At 48.8% G+C, this 22,196-nt stretch overlaps 1 protein-coding gene and 1 long non-coding RNA gene across 5 annotated transcripts in view; one reads left to right on the top strand and one right to left on the bottom strand.

Annotated features, from left to right (window-relative positions):
- The window catches only part of LOC144617200 (uncharacterized), a 98,950-nt gene that overhangs the window by 58,683 nt on the left and 18,071 nt on the right, over positions 1–22,196 (top strand). The gene's annotated exons all lie outside the window — the stretch shown is intronic.
- GJA5 (gap junction protein alpha 5) lies at positions 1,929–19,428 on the bottom strand. The gene is made up of 2 exons (XM_060622047.3): positions 19,245–19,428; positions 1,929–5,049 (listed from the first exon to the last, which is right to left on the bottom strand). The coding sequence occupies exon 2, from the start codon at positions 5,015–5,017 to the stop codon at positions 3,941–3,943; it is 1,077 nt and encodes a 358-aa protein (XP_060478030.1). The 5' UTR covers positions 5,018–5,049; positions 19,245–19,428; the 3' UTR covers positions 1,929–3,940.

Below are 22,196 nucleotides of genomic sequence, written 5' to 3'. Positions count from 1 at the left end.
TATTTTGTTTGTTTCCTTGTGTTAGGGTGTCTTCCCTACCAGAATGGAAGCCCCAAAAGATGGGACTCACACGTTTTGTAGAATTGCATTCCTAAAACCTGACATAGTGCCCAGCCCAAGCTAGGTGCTCAACAGATACTGTTGAATAAAATTTTTCTCTTTTCCAAATGAAAGAAGATAAAAAAAAAAATACTCATTGCTGCCATCAAGTAACCAATGAGAAGAGAAACTATTGATCCTGTTCTATTTACGTATCTATCATTTATACATTCTGCTTACTGTTCAATCCATGGATCGACTACAGGGCCTTCTAGGGTCAACGGAGGATTGGGGAGTGGGAATCCTGTTTTTGGCACACCCTCGAACCTCACTGTTTTCTTCATCTGCACATCATGAAAGCAATCCTTCAAGACACCAGCGGGGTGCCCACTGCCCTTGTTCTCCTGTTTTTCTCTCTGCTGGGAAAATTTGCTACTAGGAAGAAATCTGAAATTCATTCCTACTATGATTCTTCATAAAAGTGTTATTAGCACTTAAGCACTAAGATACTTTAACCACAGTAATGAAACACTGGTAGTAGAAATTCTGACCTTATCTGGCACTGGAGGGAGGGAATTTGGAAAGGAGTCTGCAGGGGCCTACAATCCACAGTGTGTTCACTGAACTACCTTCCTCAGTGATGAACCTTTAAAGGGGAGAGGAAGAGAAAATGAGAGCAGATACATGAGGTTGAAATCTTACTTGCTGTAAAATAAGTCCCTTGGCTTTTGCAGTCTGGGTGTAATATAAACTGTTAAATGTTAATAGCTATGTTTATAAAACCGTGAGAGGCACTGCTTCTTTTCTAGGAGAAAAAATGGATCTCAGAGGCTTTTTCCAGTTGGACTCCGCAGTCCCCTGTGGGCTGAGCACCTTGCTCTTGGACAGATGCCCCCTGAGTCCCAACTCTGCCGTCATAAGATGTGTTCTATGATCTTGCAAGCCTCTTCAAATGAGCTTTCCTACCCTGATGAACAGCACTGACCAGGAATTAAGAGAATTCTTCTGTTTGTGTTTCTCAGCCTTTGTTTCTTCCTCTAGGAAATAGGACCCCTGGGGGGAGCGGGGGGAGGGGGTTGGTCAAGTGCTAGGTGGTCCCTTGACCCTTTGTTTGGAGCAAGAGCCATTTCTCCTCATCCAAAATGATGTGATCCCAATTAGGGAGGCCAGTGAGAAGCCTCCACTGTCACGGAAATTTCCCGGGCCTCAGTATCTCTATAGGAACACCAAGACCCATTTCAGAGTCATCCTTGAGGCCTTCACTTGTTTAAAACCTCAGCCTCTTGAGGCCCAGGCCAAGTGTCCTGTTCCATGTCATTTCGTCCTGTGTTTCACTTCCCGGAGCCTGTGGTTCTTAGAATTGATAATAAATGAATTCCCATTTAATTCTATTCCAATTGTTCCCTCTGTGTTAATTTGAGTTAATTTTACCTCAGTTAATTGGACCACCTCAGTTAATTGGTAGATTGTGAGCTCCGTGGGGAAAGTTCTGGAATCATCTCTTGACATCCCAGGTTTTCAGATGCTATGAATTCAACACAATAATGAAAATAATAAAGACAATAATGACAACAATATCAATGATTATAATTTAGTGACAGATATTATTTCCCAGGCATTCTGTTGAACTCTTTACGGTCTCTCATTTAACAACCCAATAAGGTAGATACTACAAAGCTCAATTTACAGATGAGGAAACCAAGGTTCAAAGATTAAGTAGCTTGCTGGAGCCCAGCTGTCAATCAGATGCTGGGATTTTCACCCTTGCAGGCTGGACTCCAAAGCTGTTTGCATTACTGGCTGATGGGTGGGGTCCGAGTGCTTCCCTCCCCCACCAAGTCCGCCATCCTTCTTTGTGGTCGCGGCATGAAAGAGACACCAAAGCGACATGCAGGGCCAAATTTTATTAAGACACACTACACATATCATTTCCTGTTTCATTACTGAAAGTCCCATCATCAAGGATAATCTCATAGGATTTCTAATCCAATAACACCCATTTAACAAAACAAACCCATTTTAGAGATGGAAGGAGAGTCTTCTTGGTTTTGTTTTGGACAGTCTTCATGCCAATGCCAGACAATAGATAAAAAGGTGTCTTCTTTAGGGACCTGGAATGAGCAGTCATTCTTCCCTAAATGGCATCCTCCCCTCCAACTCTCTACCCTCATACTTCTCTCTACCCACCAATAGCCAATAAGCAAAGGGGCCTGGAGATGGGTGAGTGGGGCAGAGGCTGAGCCTACCTCTGAACCTTCACCGTCCTCTGTCTCGAACTCTCACCTACGTAGGCCAATGCCACTATAAACAGTGAGGTTCAGTCCCTCTGCCAGGCATCTGGAGGTGAGGGCAGGAAGATACAATTTCCTTTAAGGTTTCCTTTCCTTATTTCAGACTCTCCTCCCCGCCCCCCCACCCTATTGGCACACGTGTGCACACACACACACACACACACACACATATGCATTTTAAGAAGTAATCATCTCCCTGTAAGTCTCAGTATCCAATTCTGAGCATCCTTTACCTTCATCCAAAATGGCAACCACACATTATGGATGGACTGAACAGAGAAACCAGGCCAGTCCCTGGGAAGGCAGGGCTTTTTCACAGTCTGCAGTCCCCACTGCTTTCTGGCAGTCTCATTAGGAGCACCAGGGAGACATAGGAATTTGTGTGCTCTTAAATGAGGCCCCTGCCAAGAGAGCTGGAGATTCCCTTACTGCTTCCATGCCCCTGCTAAGCCCTCCAGGGAGAGAGAGATCTGGGGGCTCCATAGCTGTCATCACACCTCCTCTTGGCACTCTAAGTTGGCAGTCAGCAAGGGAAATAAATAGGAGGGAAAAATAGTTTTCCAGTATTTTCTCTCTTTTTTTTTCAATTTTATCTTCACAGCAGAATTATTTTTTCCCAACGGGAATCTGAGAAGCACAATGCCATCTTTGTTTTAATAAGACCTAGGGAAATTCCACTGGCCTTTGTGGCTGGTGATCTGGTCAGGATCTGAGAGAGGACGACGGCTTCTTGGGCATTCTGGTCGATAAGGTCTTTAGGGGAGCACTGAGTGAACAACCAAGGAAGGGAGGGATGGGATGGTTTCTATTATCAGGTTGAGCTGTAAAAGAGCCGCAGGATGACAAGTGGTGGCAGGGATTCCAGTGGGGCCTGTGTACACAGTCGCTCCCTAGGGGAGTGTGCACCCCCATGGGCTAGTTAGTTGTCACTCTGGCAGAAGTAAAGTTTGCAGCATCACCAAGTGGGACATTTGCCAGAGGTACATACCAAAGCACTTGTAAAGTTGAGGTTGCTGGTCAAGTTCCAAGGGCCTCTTTTTAAGTAAGACTGGATAGAGGGAGGACAGCCAAGGGCAGCCCAAGGCCACCTCATTGTCACTCCAAGGTTTGACCCACAGAGACAACAGATTCAAGAGCGCATCTAATGTAAGGTCCTTGATTCATGCTCTTTATTGGCTAGGAACGTTGGGCTCTTTCTTGCAGGAAGAAGGGTGATCGGGTCAAGGAAGCCATAGGAACTTGGAGAACCCATCTGGTATGTGGCTGGTATGTAGGGAGCCATCTTATCCTTCTGGCTATCCCTCCCAGGCCAGATTTGCCACAGTTCTCTTTTCTTCCTCTACCCCCTTGACTAAAGAATCTGAAAGTCTTCTAGGTACACTGGGTAGAGGATGGGGAAGGGACAGTAGCCTGGGTGGGAAGCCTGTCTCTGCCTGCACTTGCAGAGCCCTGGTCCTACCTTCTGGAATAAATGAGCAATGGCCTTGAGACCCAGAGCCCAAAAGGAGCAGAGCAGATATGAGAATGAGAGATGGGGTCGGTAGGGACACATCTTCCCTCTCTGAGCCTCTTTTGTTCCCACCTGGTCCTGGTTCCCCCACACTGGAGGGTCACACTGATAGGTCATCTGACCTGGCCTTGCTGCTGGCCTTGCTGAGACGGCGCTTGTCGCTCTGGTAACCATGGGGGATGCGGTGGCCTGGAGAGGCTCCATTGGGTACCTCAGGCTTCTGGGCATAACGGATGTGAATGAAACCCTCCCCGGGAATCTGCTCCTGGCCTTGCACTTGCTCAGTGGCCAGGTTGTCTGTGTTCTGCTGGGAAGCCATCTTGTTACTGAAGGGATTGAAGAATTTCCCCCCAGGGCCATTCTCCAGGCACTGATTGAAGTCAGGGGGTGGTGTGCAGTTCTGGACTATGCCGGCAATCGGACCAGGAAGCTGACACTCAGCCGTGCCCTGCCGAGATTTGGCAAAGCGCTGCCTGATCTTCTTCCAGCCCAGGTGGTAGAGCTCAGCCAGGCTGAGGAAGAGGGACAGTGCGGCCACCGCCAGCATAAAGACGATGAAGACATTCTTCTCCGTGGGCCGGGAGACATAACAGTTGACAGGGTGGGGGCAGGGACTCCTGCGGCAGACGTGCAGGGTGTCCAGGAAGATCCCGTAGAGGAGGTACTGGCCCACAATGAAGGCCACCTCCATGGTAGTGCGGATCAGGATGCTGCAGACATAGGTGTTGAGCAGAGTGCCCTGGAGGACAATCCTTCCATTCGCTTCTTCCCAGCAGGACAGCTCTGCCTTCTCGGCCACGGGATACTCGTAAGAGCCAGCACCCCGGACCTCTTTGGCCCTCTCGGCCTCCCGCAGCTTCCGCTTCTCCTGCATGCGCACGGTGTGCATGGCGTGGCCCATGTACACGAGTGACGGCGTGGACACGAAGATGGTCTGCAGCACCCAGTAGCGGATGTGCGAGATGGGGAAGGCTTGGTCGTAGCAGACGTTCTCGCAGCCGGGCTGCTGGGTGTCACACTGGAAGTCCGCCTGCTCGTCCCCCCAGGATGACTCGGCCGCCGTGCCCAGCACCAGCATGCGGAATATGAAGAGGACGGTGAGCCAGACCTTACCGATCACCGTGGAGTGCTTGTGTACCTCCTCCAGGAACTCTCCCAGGAAGCTCCAGTCACCCATTCCGGCTCAGTGGGGGACAGCTACCAGGACTTCTGCAAATGGGGCAGAGAAAGAGAGAAAAAGAGAGGGAGGCTTGCAGAGTCTCGAGGGTCCAGTCATGCTCTGGGATGCCACCGGTCCATGCCAATGTGTTCTTTAAAAAAAGGACAACTCAGGAGTCAAATTCACCTAAAAAGCTCTCTCTCTCTCTCTCTCTCTCTCTCTCTCTCTTTTTTTTTTCCAGGCCAGCAAAAAATGAAAGAGAAGATTAAAAATGGTTGTGTTAGCAAGATTCAAGTGTGATTCCCACACTTGAATGGATCTGGAAATCCACTGAGGAGTGTGTTACGGTGTGGATTTTGTGCTATTACCTTGAGAGAGTCTACTTCAAGAGGTCTGGGGTGGCCCCTGGGATCAGGATTTGCCCCAAGCAGCCCAGGTTGTTCTGAGGCTGGCTGTCCAAGGGCCACGCCTGGAGAAATGCTGGTGAAGCGGAAAACACACAGGACTGGTCTCTGCCATCACGAGGCTGGCCATCTGCCTCACTGAGTCTGCTTCCTTGTCTGTAAAATGGGGATAGACTATAGCTACGTCAGTGTCCTGAGGGTTAAATGAGTTGAGGTATATGACATGTTGGGAATCATAACTCAAATGTTCCATAGGTTTGAACGGCTCTGGGGTGAAAAAGAATTATTCTGGCTCCAGAAGGCAGAACTGGGTGAAGGGGAAGGAGTAGGTGAGGGGCGGCAAGTCTGGCCTCTTAGGATGCATTCTCTAGTCTTCGGACACGGCCCAGCTGTCTTGGGAGGTGGCGAACAAAAACGTGTTGGGTCACACCAGCGAAAAGCACTGCAGATAAGTGCTCGGGTTCGTGCCCACCTGCTATGCCTCAGTGTGGTGCGGCCACTGCAACCATACAGCTCGGCCTATCCTCCCGCATTCAGAAGGCACCCATGCCCAGACCTGCTCCTCCTCAAATCCAGAATAAATGCCCCAAACAAAACCTTCTCTCGTCAGGCCCTTGCCTGCTTCCTCGGCCTCATTTCCTGTCTGTCCCCATGAGTGCCTTTGGTTCCGTATCCTAGAAGATTCCCAGATGCCCTCTTCCCAGCCACATGCCCCCTCACCCCTAGCTGAATCCTATTAACCCTTTAGAACTTTAACCTAGTCAGGGCTCCCTCCAAGCTCCCTGATCCTTCAAGCTGAGCCTCTTTGGCTCCTGTGGTGGCCCTGAGGACACTCAGTTCCCTCCTAGCACTTGCCATCTTGTCTTGTGGTCCTTTGCCTATCTGCGTTCTTCCAGTAGGGGCTCCTTGAGAACAGAGATTGCCTTTTCCTCTGTATCATCATCACCTGGCCCAGAGCCTAGCCTGGAGTGGGTGCTTAGTAAATCTTAGATGAGTGAATGAAGGAGGGGTGGCAAGCTCTGGTATTCCCTACCCAAGAGCAAACCAATTCCCTATTCCTTGCCCGCATCCCTGTAGCAGGGTAAAAAGGCCAGATTTCACTTCTCAGTCTCCACTGCAGTGAGATCTGGTCAGCCAGGTATGGGGAGAGTCTAATGTAGAGGGAGTGCTCTAGAAACTGTTTTTCCATTCCCCAGTAAATGGAGGGAACCTTGCTGGAGGTCTCGCCCACCCCCACTACCTCCTGTGTGGACAGGCCTGTGTGAGTCAAGATATCTGAAGCTGTCCAAAGATTCTCAGAAATGCCAACCAATATCCTGAGGCCTCTGAATCAACCCTTGAATCTCCTACCTCCAGAATTCTTACTTGATGAGTAATAAATGTCCTTATGGCTGAAGCCTCTAAACAATCCTAATCAACAGAGTGATAAAATATTATAATGAAAAAAAAAAGGAGGGAACCGAACATAAATATTCCCTTCTTGGAAGGACAGAACCTCAGAATCTACTGGCATCTTAGAGATTGCCAAGTTCAAACCTTGACCTTCACATCTTTACTGCCGATGTGCCCCTGGTTCCTATCTGAACATTCTTTATGCATACGAGGGAGGACAGGGTGGGGTGCCATATTTCATGATGCAGTCTCCCTGGACTCCTGAGTTGGGATCTCCTTGACAGAGACCAGCCTCCTGGCCCTGTCTTCTGCCAGGCCTCTGCTGCCCACCCCTGAGAGTCCGCACATGAGTATAAAGGGCTTTATCTCTGTTCCCCTCCATATCAAAGACCCATCCAGGTCTTGAGGCCTTTCCTCTGGCTTGCGATCAGACATCTGCCCTTTCCCTTAGGTGGTGAAGGGTCCCCCCCTCCCTTAGCCTCCAAATGTGGAAAATTGTGGAGCGTTTGCTCAAAAGGAAAATGGCTGATTAGATAAGAGTTTGAATGATCTGTCATCTCTTCTAGGCACGTGCCTAGTGTTCAGCACCTTCAGGGTCATCCACACACGTGCAGGGACCAGGATGTGCTGAGTGTCTGAGAGAGGGGAGGGAGAGAAAGTGGGGCGGGTGGGGGAGACATGGGAAAGGAGAGAAGGGGAGAGGAGGAGCAAAAAGAGGGAAAGGACCAGAGGGAGTTGGGAATGGAAAAGGAAAGACCACGTAGTGGTTACGAGAAGGCAGTTTGGGGGTTAGCTAAGTGGAGTTCAAATCCCTAAATACCACTGAGCTTGGAGAAGCTACTGGATCTGTATCTCAATTGCCCATCTGCAAAATGAGGATACTGTTATTTATCTCATAGAGTGTTATGAGGTGATGTATAAAAAGCACTTAGCACAGTCCTTCCCATATAAAAACTAAAGAATAAAAGGCAGACTTTACTAGCAAGGGAAATGGTAAGAAAGAACAAGAATGGAGAAGGAGGGGGAAGGAGAAGAAAGAAGAGATTTGCATTACAAAGAACAGATGGAAGAGCAGAAGGGGAGAAAGTGAAAGGGAAACAGAAATGGGAATAAAAAAGACACAAAAGGAAAAATAGAAACAAATGTCATATCCTTCCAAAATTTGGGGCAAGTTTTCCAAACTGCCCTCAGTCCCTGAAGACTTTCCCCTTGATCTTTTGTGTCGCTCATTCCTTGCATGTCCCCCAGGAGATCTAAAAATAGTCCTGGGCAAAGAATGTGACGCTTTGGTCTGGTCTGCCAAGAGGCTTGACTGCTGCCCCCCTCACTTGCGGTGCAAGGGATCCCACCTGGAAGAAAGAAAGCGCGGTGGAATAGGAGAAAGACGGTTACATCAGGTAGGCTCCCTCACGGGGAGGGAACAAGAGAAACTAGCTGACGAGGTGGAGGGGTGACGCAAGCTCCATGTGCCCTGGAGCCCGCAAACAGGTGACGGGACTGCGCATCTGCGACTTCCTGGATGACTTAGGCGAGGTCAGAGAAACTTAAAACTGCTACCATGTACCAGTTGCTCAGTTTATAATATGAGAGTCAGTTTCCCAGCTACACTGGGTCCCTTTGGGGGGAACTCAGCCAAAGAAATATGTAGATTAGATATTCATTGAGTTTACTGGGTGTACAGCATACAAAATGTTTTGTAGATTATTATCCGTTTCTTGGCAGGAAGTGTGTCAGAAGGGGCAAAGGAAGCTGCCCATGCCATGAATAAATTCTATCAAATACAATGGCAATAATACACCTCACTGCTTTAGCTGTGATCTTCACTGGCTTCCTACTGCTTATGAAGTTCAGACCCTTTAACTTCAACTTGAGATCCTCCACAGCACAGCTACATCCTTTTTTCCCATTCCGCTCACATACCCAATACTTAGGCTACACAACTCCCCACTCACAAATGGGGAGTATACATGGCCCACACCTTCTCACCTCTCTTTGTCTTAGCTCCTTTCCTCTCTACCTACGAAGTCCTTCCCTTTCATTCATCCATTTAAATTTTTTTTAACGTTTATTTATTTTTGAGACAGAGAGAGACAGAGCATGAACGGGGGAGGGGCAGAGAGAGAGGGAGACACAGAATCTGAAGCAGGCTCCAGGCTCTGAGCCGGCAGCCCAGAGCCCGACGCGGGGCTCGAACTCACGGACCGCGAGATAGTGACCTGAGCTGAAGTCGGAGGCTTCACCGACTGAGCCCCCCAGGCGCCCTCATTGATCCATTTAATAGGAGTGGTTACCAGGTATCATACAAGACCCTTAAGACACAGCAGTTAAAAAGACAAATAAGGAGTCCCTGCTTTTACTGAACTTAACTGCCTTCATATCCCTTAATGAAGGGGAGAGACCAAACACATAATTGCAATAAAGCATGATGTGTGTTAACATGAAGAAAGTTTAGTGTGCTCTGGGAACACCTCAGGGGAGTTGGTTCTGGCTTAGGGAGTTGGGGAGGGCCTCGTTAGGTCAGGACCCTCTGAGGAACCCTGGATAATTGAACTCTACAGCCTTTTGCAACTGATACAACCGAAATCCCCAAGGCAAAAGAGATGGTCCCTGGAAGCCAGATGAGAACATCCCAACTCTGTAGTTTCTTCACTCCAAAACCTTCAACATCCTCTCTATGCGTGTCATATCCTGGGACAAAGAAAACATTTGGAAGAGTCACCAGGGAACTTGCTTGGTAACAGTGACATGGTGCTTAGATAAGAGGGAAAGGGCCAAAGGAAGGCTTTTGTGTATAGTGAGCAGGAATCATTTTATTCCCCTACTTTGTGTATTACGTGGCTACAGACAAAATTCAGGTACCTACATTCCCAGTCCAGTGTTAGCATTGTTGCCTTCCTACACAGCCAGTGTTTTCAAAGAAAACCAAATTAGAGCAACCTGGGTTAACATAAGCTCATAGCCAGGACCTTTTCCTATGACTCCACAGATCTAGGTAGAAATGGAGAAGTCTTTCCTCAAATTGATCCCAGCCCTCTTTGATGTCTCCTGAACTCTAAAGACTCTAAATTACTGTTCAGCCTATAGGGTACATTCTTACTTATACGCTGCTTTACACTGATTTTCCAAAATTTTCTATCAGCCACCCCACAAGTACTTTTTTGAGTCCCCACTATGTGCCTACCACTGTTCTGGGTACTGAAAATTATATCTAAGAGAGGGCACTTACTGGGCCCTCAGTGATGTCTGTTGATCCAATAACATCAAGCAAGAGTCCTGCCCTCAAGGATTTAACAGCTTTTCCCTTCAAATGAGTAACAGATTTCTCCAAGTCAAAAGCCCTGTCTTCTACTTTGTATTCTTATTGCATTAGGTTCCCACGTTAGGTAAATAATAAATGCTTTCTTGTTTGTTTATTTTTGGTGTTTTGTTTTGTTGTTTTCTGAGAAGGGGAGGAACAGAGAGAGGGAGACAGAGGATCCAAAGCTGGCTCTGCACTGACAGCAGAGAGCCCAATGTGGGTCTTGAACCCACAAACCACGAGACCATGACCTGAGCTGAAATCAGACACTTAATCAACGGAGCCACTCAGGTGCCCCCATAATAAATGCTTTCTTAATGACTGAAAAAAAAAATGCTTCATCTAGCAGTAAGATTACAGAGTGATCAAAAGGAGGCTCAAATCTTCCTTAAGTCCAGCAAGAAAAAATAAAACCCTACACAGTTCAAAACATGCTTCTCCTACCTTCTCTTGTTGACTCCAAGAGTGCGGGACCACGTTTGTTTTTTGTTCACAATTGAATACCTTCAGAACATATAGACCCTCAATTTTTATTGCTGAACAGAGGAATCCTCAGAGCCACTTTGTGGGGTGATGACTGTCGCCTCTGTTGTGCAGAGAAGGAGACATCTACAGAAGGTAAAAGACCTGCTTGAAGAGATGAAGACAAATGGAGACAGAACCTAGACCACTGAGTTTCTGGTCCAGTCTGGTGCACACCAGAACGCTTCCCTCCATCTTCCTTCCAAGGGTAGAGCCCATCGATTCTTATGTCTCCCCCTTCAGTACTTCAAAAGCTTCTTCTCACCCTGGGGCAGTGAGTTATTTGAGACTGGACTACCATTTAGTGATAAGGCCTGGGGGCCAGCTTTTGGGCAAACAAGAAAATGTGTATGATGCTCCCTTGATGTGACCAGCACCGGGTGGGGTGCTGAGGGGATTATGGGAAAGTATAATTCAGTTCACCCTCACAATTAGGGCCCCAAAGATCAGTAAGACTCAATGTTGAAGGAACTCACTGTCTGGTGACAGATACAGACACAACCAAACGTGCAAATACACCAGGCTTCCCAGAAGAGGCAACCCTTGAGTAGGAGTTAAGTGGAGGTGACATTTGTGGAGGTGAGGAGGTGGGAGGCATCCCAGACAAAGGCAACCACAGGAACAAATCTACCAAGTGAAAAGCAGCATGGTTTTAGAGGACAATGAGCAGAGCAGGGGAGGTAGAGTCTAAAGAATAGGTGGGGGCAGGTTATGGAGGGCTTTGGAGGCCATGCCTAGGAGTTTAGAGTAGTTCTCAACCCCTATGATAGACCATGTTTTTCATACATGACTTGCTCCTGTGGGTAGACCCTAATGGGACACAGCCCTCAGATGAGGTGAGGACATAAGGCACGGCACAGTCAATAATCACCCTGATGTCCTTTAGTAGTGGCTGTAGCATAAACTAGGTAGGCTGCAGGTTACAGGTACCACCCAGCACCCTGCTGAAACAGCACCCTGTCTCTCCTGCTCAAGAAGGCATATTGCAAGAGAGCAAGAAGCTACCATGGGGACCCCTTGAAAATTCTCTTCCTTCTATTGATTCTAATCCTGTTGTGTGGAGCCACACATAACAGTTGCCTTCTCATTTCTGTGCCCCCACCCCAACACCAAGTCAGAAGCTGGGCTTCAGACTGAACTGTAAAGTCACTGGGGTTTCAAACACATAATGAGAATGATGTGCTCTATTGGCTGTGTGTTATCTCTCCAACTCAGCCCTGAGGTCCTTGAAGAAAAGGCCCATATCTGTTCATCATTGTATCCTCCCGCTAAAATCCCCCCTACCCACTCTTTCCTCTTAGTGCTTGACATTGTGCCTTGCACCTGATAGGTTAATTCGAGTACTTTTAAAAATCAACCACAGTGAATACATTACAGCATTCAGCTCACTTGAAATACCTGATGCCAGTAGAGGGACTCCCTGGGAGGGTGACCTTGGGGCACCTGCACAATGGCTGTGGTGACCAGAACACCAGGGAGACAGCAGCCCCTGAGCCTTCCTTCTGTCTGTTGGTGACAGAGCCCTCTGCTTAGCTGAGAGCAGGACTGGATGTACCTGCTCACCATGGACTGTTGCTTCTCCATTTCCTCCCCACAGATCACTGGGGAAGCTCACCCAAGTTTGTCAAAATTAGATTATAAGACCACTCTGCAGAGCCTGAGTCTAATTCTGGACAACGACACATGTTCAGGGCATTATCTGACAGATCTCTTGTTCTCAATAAAGGTTGTTATTCATGGTAATAATAACAGCACTCTGGCCCATGCTATAATTCCGCTCACCAAACAGTGGAATGTGGCACAGAGCAGGGCTGACTTGTTTCCCAATGAAGAGAATTCTGTTGTAAAAGGACCCACGGGGCCTCACTTAAAGGGTCCTTGGACATAATACCACATCAGTGCAGCTCAGTTCAGACAATGTTTATGGGACTCCTGTGCTGTGCCGACATCAAGGGTGGCTTTATAAAGTAAAGCACCAAGCATGACCATCATCTCAAAACCCTTTTGTCCCTTATTCATTAGTGCACGTCTTTGTGATTTCCCCTTCCTCCCCCTCCACAGTTTCTCACTAAAATGCAGAGATACAGGGAGGATTGCATAAGAAAGTGGTCTTGATCTTCAGCCAGATCAGCAATCTTTATTACCCTTGGAGATGCTCAGCTCCATTTTCTAGTTTACCTCAAGTGACACAACAATCAAACTTTCAGTCTAGGCGATGATGATTATAATAACATAAAGCTACTGAGACCTTTCTATGTGCCAGACATTTTGCAAGTTTCTTGACATGCGTTTTCTCATTTGATTGTCCCAACAACTTGGGCAAGTGGGGATTATCCCCCTCCCTTTTATCCGGGCTGGGGGAGGTTGGCTGAGCAAGGTCACTCGAGGAAGACTGGCCAGTAAGCAGAGGAGTTGACACCAAAACCAGCTCTGGCCTTGTCTGACAGCAATACCCCGCCTGTCTTCACAACTGTGCTGGATTCTATCTAATCACCTAGAGTTCCTTTCTCCAAAAATCCTTACCAGTCAGAGGCTGGCCACTTTTACATAAGGTGAGCGCTGCAGGGATGTTTTCAAAGTGATTATTAGAATTGGGAGTTGAGGGGCGCCTGGGTGGCTCAGTCGGTTAAGCGGCTGACTTCGGCTCAGGTCATGATCTCGCGGTCCGTGAGTTCGAGCCCCGCGTCGGGCTCTGTGCTGACAGCTCAGAGCCTGGAGCCTGTTTCAGATTCTGTGTCTCCCTCTCTCTGACCCTCCCCTGTTCATGCTCTGTCTCTCCCTCTCTCTCAAAAATAAATTAAAAAAAGAACGTTTAAAAAAAAAATAGAATCTGGAGTTGAGTTCTAAGTGCTTGGGGGTAATTCTCACATTTAGAATTTCCACTGTTTTCCTGACTTAGGTTTGGGGCAGCCTCTTCAGCCTCCGGGGAAATAACCATGTGGGTAATACAGCTACAGCTATTGAGCTGGGCAGTGTGGGCAACCTTCTCAGAAGTCTGGGGCAGGGGGCTTACACCCCTGAAGCTTGATCACTAACGAGGAGGGAGGGAGACAGAGATGAGAGAGAAGAAGGAGACAGATGGAGGAGATGAAGTGTCACTTTAATTTCCCTTCGACTCCCGCCAATGGCAGATAATTAACCGCTCTCTCCATTTCATTATTTTCATTCTAACAAGGACAGAGTGGGTCGCTCAGAAACACTCTACTGGCAGACAGTTGTTTCAAAGCCACGGGGGTGGAAGGGAGCAGGCAAAGTGGGGAAGGAGAATTATGCCGGGATAAGTAATTTTCTTCTTAAACTGTTAGAAGAAGAAATATTTGTAAGAGGTGGATGGGAGGTAGTGGCAAATGGAGACATTCAATTACAATGAAATATTGGAGGTCCTTATTAATTACCCCCAAAAGGTTGATTAAAACCTATGCAGGTATTAATGAAAATTGAATTTATGGGATGCTTACATTTCTTTATTATTTCCACCATCTTGTCATAGATTCATATAGTACAGTAGAGCCGAAAGGAATCTAGACATCAATCAAAACCAATCCCTTATTTTTATACCAGCTGAAGACCAGGTTCCAGGAAAGTTCAGAATAGCGATAACAGATACCACTCAGTTGAGAGTTTTCCACGTGTAGCATTTTACAACTATACCTTTAGCCCTTCTGTTAACTCTGGTAGGAAAGTAGCTATGATCCCATTTTACAGCTGAGAAAACTGAGGCTCAGAGGTCAAGTGACTTGTACAAAGTCACACCAGTAGCAAATGCCGCCTAAGGGACTTGGCAGCTGGTCTGCCTGACTCAAAGCCTACCGTCGCTCTGTGTCTCTCAAAGGGAAAGCAAAGCAAAGAGGCCCCAGCACTGACAGCTGGTGACAAACCTATGACCAGAACTCTATCTAGTCTCTTAACTCCCTGAGCAGGGCTCTTCCCACTTTCCCAGAAGAGGCTCAGGGTTTTTGCTGTTAGCCTCTGGCTTATTGGCTGGCCAGCCCTTGCATATGCTGTTCCTAGAATGAACGATTCCATCGAAGCCCTCGGCCCCCAGTTCTCAGGATTCCCAGACTCTTCAGCATCTGCCACCATTTGGCCAGAATTCACATATAGAAAGTTATTTCCTTTTTTAGCCACTAAGTGCTCTTGGCTGCAGCAGTGTCTACTGCCGGGTTTTCGGCCGGCCAAACAACAGGCTTTGGTGCTCCATTGATGTCAAATCGTGACAAGAACAGCGGAAACAAAAATAGGTAGTGGGCCTCACGTTTCCTGCGAAATGGTGGGATTCGAACCCTGCCTCCACGCTCCAGTTGTGAGCCCTTAGGCAAGCCACTCAGCCTCCCGGTTTCCTCCTCATCTGAAAAAAGGGACTGTTTCCTTGTGGGGGTTAAACAATACGTGGATGTGTGGAGGCCCCTAGAACAGTATCTGGCACATAGTAGGCCCTCGGGAAGGTGAGGCCCTTGTCTTCATTTCTGACATGTCCAGTAAGAACTCCTCTCTGACATGACCCAACTAGTCAACCTGACACAGACTTTGGCAGTGCAGCCGGCCGGTTACAGTGATTCACAGGGACCCTCATTGTAGCACCGGGTGGGGAAGGTGACCGTCAGAGGCGAGGAAAACATGGGCAATGGGAAGGATACTCATTTCACTGTAAGTTAACTATTTCACTGGGTGTGCAGACCCTGGGGGACAAGCATGGAGAAGAAGGGAGGTACAGGGCCCCACTCAGATCAGGCCTCTCTCATTCTTGAAATAGGTCCAGCCTGCCTCCAGACTTTTCTCTTAAGTCAAGCCTTTGGGTCTAGGGATGGACTCCATTGGAGGTCACATTACAAAACGTGTGCTTCATGTAATTCCTGCCTTCTGAGAAACTGCAGCACTTTTGGATCTGCTCACCAACCAAGCCAAAGGCACATCCACAGGGTAGGTTTGAAGCTGGCTCAGTTCTACTTGGAAGGGAAATAAATAGGTGATAGTCTATTCTGCGGCCTGAGGGAAGGGCCATCCCGACCCCTCACCAAATCTGCCCTCTTCTGAGGTTCTGAACGATGAAGATGCCAGGTTGGATTAAGGTCCTGGAAGTTATCTCTGAACAAGAGTCTTGAAAGAGAGCCTCTTTTCAATCCCAGCTGTTTCTCTGTGACTCTAGATGAGACGTGTCCCCTCCCTGAGCCTTAGTTCGCTGGTGTAGAGAAGAAAGCAGTTGAGCTGGATGGTTGCTAAGGCCCTTCTAGCTCTAGGTGAGAACATCCGGGGAGTCTGTGACTTGACCAACTGTGATAGTGTGGCAAGTTAGTGGCAGAGCCAGAAGGCAAAGCTAGATTTTCTGACCCCCAGCTTAGAGGTCAGCAAAAGTAGTCCCAGAAAAAAAGTCTGTGGTCATAAAAACCAAGCGGTTCTTCCTCAGAATTATTTGTCAATATGAGCCTTCCCTGTAGAAAGGCTTTTACATAAAATGAGAGGTAGTTCAAAGAAACGGGCTGAGGACCAGGTGATCCTGATTCTACCCTATGGTTCTATTGTTCATTGAGCACTTAATATATAACAGCCATTTTAAATACAGGTTTCCCCCACTATCCAAAAAGGTAGAGGGCTCCTGTGAAACCATCTGTAGGCCAAAATGATGTAAAGCGAAGAAGCAATGACCTTGCCATAAGTATAAATCCTCTTTTGGGGAGTGCCTGGGTGGCTCAGTCAGTTAAGCAGACAACTTTTGATTTTGGCTCGGGTCATGATCTGAACAGTTCGTGGGTTTGAGCTCCGCATCCGGCTCTATGCTGACAGTGCTGAGCCTGCTTGGGATTCTCTCTCTCTCTCTCTCTCTCTCTCTCTTTCTCTCTCCCCTTCCCCACTTGCTCTCTCTCTCTCTCTCAAAATAAATAAATAAACTTTAAAAAAATAAACAAATAAACTTAAAAAAATAAATAAACTTAAAGAAAATAAATCCTCTTTCGGATTTCCATCAGTGAAACAGACACTATAATGTAGGTCTCTTGTAAAAGTTGAAGTGGCCTAAAGCAAACTTTCTGGTAGTGGGGGAAATCTGTACATTATTTTATTTAATCTTCATAAAACCTTACAAGGAAGGCATTTATTAACCTCTTAGGCAGATGAAGAAACCGGGGCTCAGAGACATTAAATAATTTTCCCTAGGTCACATAGCTGAAATTCCAGCCCAAATGTGACTCTGAGTTAGATAAATTCTACCTTCTCTCTGCGCTGTTTCAATACCTCTGATTCTGAGACCTCCTGACTCCCTTTCCTTATGAACGTGAGTGGATTGTTGAAAGCTGATTTTTTTTTTTTTGATTTGCTAATATCCAGAAACAAGTGAATCACAAAGTTGACTCAAGCTGTCATTCTCCAAGAACAGCAGCTTCCGACTCGAGACAAGGAGTCAGTTTCTTTTCTAGGAGCCCTGAAGCTTTCCTGGAAAAATGGGCATCTCTTCCCTTCGGTCAGCTTAATCCTTGAGCCCACGTTGGGGCCAGCTGGCACAGAGAACTGCTAGAATCCCAGGTGGGGGAGGTCTTCCCTGACACAGGGAGCTAAGCCCGGGCCTTGGGTCTCCCTGGCCCTGAGGACTATGGGTCTCCTGCCGGATCCAGGCAGACAGCCTCCCTGTCCTGCTTCCATCGGTGCGGTGGGATCAGCCAGGCTCCAAGAGGCCAAGCTGCACGGTGGTAGCCCCCCCCCCACCGGCGGCCAGAGCCATGAACCCTGCACTGCACACCGCCCTGCCCCCGGCAGCCCGCAGAGATGAGGAGGTGCAGGTGGGCAGGTGGGTGTCACTGCCAGAAAACAGGACTGTAGAGATGCTTAAATGGAAGAAGCAGGGAGGCCTGGAGAGAAATGGAAGCTCAGAAAACAGCTGAGGACAGAGTCCGAAGGGGCCGAGGTTGGCATGAGCAGCCTCGGATGTTCTCCCAAGCAAACTGGCCTGACTCACTGCGTCAGCCCTCAGAGGTCACCCTCCTTTCCTAGGCTTCGTTTTCCCCATCGGTCAAAGAAGGTGACGGGACATCTGAGAGACCTCTTCCAGTCCTCATGGCCTAGGACTTTTGGCCAATGGCAGGACAGGGGACAGGAGTGAGGCAGCTAACAGACAAGAACCAGTCTCAGGAGCTCAGCGAGAACGTCCATGGGGTTCAAAGGCAAAGCAGGACAGTATGATTGTGCTCCTGCCATGTCTTTATGAACTTCATGGCTCTGGGTGGGAGTGTGGCCAGAGGGCACCGGTGTGGAAGCCGGGGACACGCCTCCTGGTGTTCTGTGCTCTGCGAGCCGAGCCATGTCAGAGGACTGCTCCTTGGAGGAACAGCCAGGGGAGTAGGCTCTAAACAGCGCTGCCGGCCTGGGGAACCTGCCGGAAGGTGGAAAGTTCAGAGCTGTCCCTAGAGAGCAGTGAATCAGGCTCTTGGGCTGGGCTGGGACTCTGGGGGCATTGGGTGGAAAAGATGAGGGCCCGCTGATAATGAAAGTCAGGCTGGGCTGCCTACAAACACCAGCTCGTGTCCCCGGTGGTGAGCCCACACCAGCTGGAACACGGAGGGGCTGCACCTCCACACGCCGGCTGCTGTCTCCTCTCCAGTTTTGCTGGATTTCTCCTGGGTCTCCTGACTCCCTGTCCAGTGCTCCTCACTCTGTCCTGCCTTTTCTCCAGCCAGTCGGACCCCATGTGCCAGAGCCTTGTGAGACGCCAAGGAGTAAAAACCAGGAATCCCTCCATTATGATGGGACACTGGAAAGGGGCGGTCAAGTTAAAACTGAGCAAGGGCACAGGAAAGATGTAAAACCCTCATGTGAAGCTTTCCTTTTTCAAGATTCCCAGGTGCATTTGAGCCGAAGGAATCATAACCTTGTACAATGTTCCTGCTGAATGGGACCGGAGGGATCATTCTACTTCAGACCCTTCATTTTCTAAATGAGGAAACTGAGGCCCAGAAGGGGGAAGTATCTGGCCCAAAGACACACAGCCACTCAGGGCACCAGAACCCGGGCATCTCGACCCCCAAGTCGGGGTTCTTTTGTCACATGCTCAGAAGAGAGGCCAAGGGGCCCCGCACCCAGGAGGAAAGGGGACCTTCGGTGGGCACCTCCTCCCGCTTCCACTCTGGGGGGCTCACCAGCCTCTCTCCTCCGACAGCGACAGCGAGTGGCAGGCCAGCAGGGACATGATACTCTGCAGGAAACTAAGCAGGGAATATTTTTAAACCACCCAACATGCCTTAGGGGGGTGGAAATCAAAACACTCCCCTAGATGCTCTGCGGAAAGCATTTCAAAAAAGATTCCAAGCCTAGAGGAAGCATCGTAAAACAGTGATGGTTTTGGTTTTTAAAGGGCCAATTCCGTCTTAACCAAAGTTCTTGGAGATGGACCGCCGCGCAGCTTGAAAGATGCCCCTGGAGCCACAAGTCCAGACCCAAGGCAAGGGCCCTCCCCTCCCACTTCTAGCACTCCTTATAAATCAAGTGTCATTTATCTGCTGCTTCACAACCTCAGGGGCGCAGGGACTAGCCAGGAGTAGGGGGCAAGCCCCCAGGGACAGAGAAGGAGCTTTGTTGCTCTCCAGCCTGGAACTCAAGGCTCTCCCGTCAAGGGTTGTCTCATCTCTGGAAAGTCCGTCCTTACCTTCTCCTCGTCCTCCTTTCTGGAATGTCCGCGGGCTTCCCGCCCCGGCTCCTGGCCGCCTCCTCCACCGCCCACCGTTCAGGCTCTCAGACTGCCAGTTGCGCTCCCACCCCGCTTTTGACTCCCTGTCTGTCGCCCTCCCTCCTCCCACTTCTTCCTACTCTTTCGGTCCCCACCCCCTTCCCCCGGGTCCCTCCCTCCAGGCTCATAATCTGTGCTCACTTCAAAAGTTTTCTTCCCTCTACCTCCCTGCAGCCTGTCCTCACCACCCTCTCCCGAGGAGACTGACAGAGCCCTCCTCCTCCCCCGCTGACCTCCGCTGTCGCTATCACCACAGTCCTGGCACCCCCCCCCCCTCCCCACTCCCTCTGGCGAGTGACAAGCTGCCTCCCTAGCCTCCACAGAGCCTCCTTGAGCTCCTCCTGGGCATCAGGGGAAGACTGGCACATGGCCCAAGAGATCCCTCTTTTCCATCCTTTTCCCACCACCAGAGAAAAAGAGTGCTGCTTCACGGAACAGGTATTTTGGGGACCTCCATTCTGTCCTCCTCAGGGAGCTAATCAGCTAGCATAGGAAATGTGGTCTCACAATTCACAGCCACCAGCATCCAGAATAGACACCAAGGGTAACCGAAAAGCTCCAAAGGGCAGGGAGAGGGCACCCCCACTAACCAGGATCATCCTCCTCACTCCCTCTTCTCTAAAGAGACGAGAGCACCTTCCATGTGCCCAATGCTGGGCTAGAATATGTATATATATATTCCATTTTTATTTTGCTAATCATTCCAGTTTCCAGTTCTACAAGGTAGACATTCCTACACTTGAGGAAACCCAATCGTGGTGACCCAGTGGGTTAGTTAGTGCTAGAGTGGGGGTCAGAAGTTTTAGCTAATGCCCAAATTCACCTCTGTGCTCCTCCCACAAAAGCATACAGGTCTCCCAGTTGGACTCCAGTGGATGGAAGCTTATCTCTTGTTAGATCATGCTTCACAGGGGAGCAAATTCAAAAACTGAGAGTTTTCTCTCCCCTTAATCTCCCCTCATTCCCAACTCCTCAATTCCTCAACTTAATTTAAGCACGGGGCCATGGGCCCAGTCGTAGTGCGATAAACATCAATGACAGAGGTTGCTGTGAGTGGACTGAACCCAGACAAAGCAATGACCAAGAGCCCACAGGTTGTGACAGCGAGAGGAAAACCCAGAGATTATCTGGAACAGCCAGGGAAACTGAGGCTCAAAGAGCAGAGACCACGTGTCAGTGTCACACACAGGAAAGTAGGTGGCAGAGGCAGGACCAGAACCCAGATCCGTTCCTTGGCTCCCTCTTATTGCCGTCACACCTAGCGCTGCTCATGCACATGCCAACATTTTGCAAAAATTGTTTGTTTCTTTAGTGGGTGATGTTTTTCATGGGTGAATAAGCTTAGGAGCAGCAAGAGAGGGAAGAACATGGGGCCAAATTTCCTAGGGAGGCAGCAGCCCTATTGGAACTAAATTCTGGATTCTGGATTCCTTAGTCAGAGTTCCACTCTTTTTTTCCTATGTAGCAGATTCCAAGGCCAGCCCGTCCGGGTTTGAACCATGGATCTCCTGCTCACTAGCTAGGTAACACTGAGCAAGTTAACTTAACCTCTGTGCATCTCGGTTTTATAAATTGGAGATCATAATAATTACCCCCTCAGGTTGTTGTGAGGACTAATGAGTATGCGTAAAGCACTTAGGACAGTATCTAGAGCACTTAAGTGCTGTGGATGCGACTGCACAATCAATACAATACAATACCAGTCTCCTCCTGCCTGTACAGCCATTTACCATGGCTGGGCCACACTCTTAGGATAGAATTCAGCATGTGAAACCATAGAGAGTCCTAGCGATACCAGTTTCTTCTCCACAACAGAGATTATCCGTCTACTATGGCTTTGTCCTCATAGCCCAGCCAGTCTGGGGGCTCCTGGAAACCCCTTATTATATCTATCCAGGAAATGGGCCAGTCAAAGAACACATAAGTCTCCGTTGAAGGATAATCTGAGAGTGGGGAAGATTTAATGAAGTACTAATTCCCAGATCACTGGCTTCCAAAGGAGAGTCTAGCTGGGATTAGGGCTACGGATGAAGGAGAGCGCCATTTTCCTCTGAATGCCCAGAAGGAAAGAACTACCAAGAGGTAGGCACACCCATGATCTGGGGCAGAACACAGGGCGCAGAAGGTAAATGCTCCCACCGTGCTTGGCAGGTAGAGAAATAGGGCAGTGAAGAAACTGGATGGGCCACTAGAGGTGACCCAGGAAGTCCAAGTCGGTGTTGGGAGAAGACTGAGGTCCCCAACTAGGATCATCCCAAAGCAGGGAAGTGGGGCAGCTCTCCAGCCAGGTACTGCACTCACAGTGCTATCTAGGACAGAGTGCATTTTGATGGTCCAAAGCTAGAAGTCTGGTTTATTTCTTACCTGGGTCTCTTCCAGGCTCACGTAAGGACTCTGCCAAAATTAAGGAAAATATCATTCAGGCTGTGGATTCTGGGTGATCATCTAATGGAGCTAAATCTAGCTGTCACCACATATCCAAAAAGGATGCCACGAGCAGATGCTCAATGCCCCAGAAAAGGAGGTGTCAGGCCAGGGGCCGGGGTGGGGACTGAGGGTCTGTCTGCTGTGTCGTCGCCTTCATCCTCACATTCCGCTTAAGACACGGTCTTACACAGAGGTGCCGAGGTCTATGTGCCACGCATTTACAGATAGGAAGAACTCAGGGGGATTTAGAGAGCCAAAGAATTGGTTGGCAGTACCTGTAAGGGAAGGGCTGTAGACGTGGGATAGCAAAAGAGACATCCTTCCACATCTACTACGTGCAGGGCTTTGTGTGAGGCACTCTTCACCTTATTCTACTTGGAGATGAGAAGACAGACAGATGACCTTCTAAAGACTGTCTGAACCATCCATCACGGTCTCCTGGAC

Source organism: Panthera onca, chromosome C1, assembly GCF_046562875.1.
Source record: "Panthera onca isolate mPanOnc1 chromosome C1, mPanOnc1 haplotype 2, whole genome shotgun sequence".
In the NCBI taxonomy this organism is placed as follows: domain Eukaryota; kingdom Metazoa; phylum Chordata; class Mammalia; order Carnivora; family Felidae; genus Panthera; species Panthera onca.
This window is presented reverse-complemented; position numbering and strand designations above follow the sequence as displayed.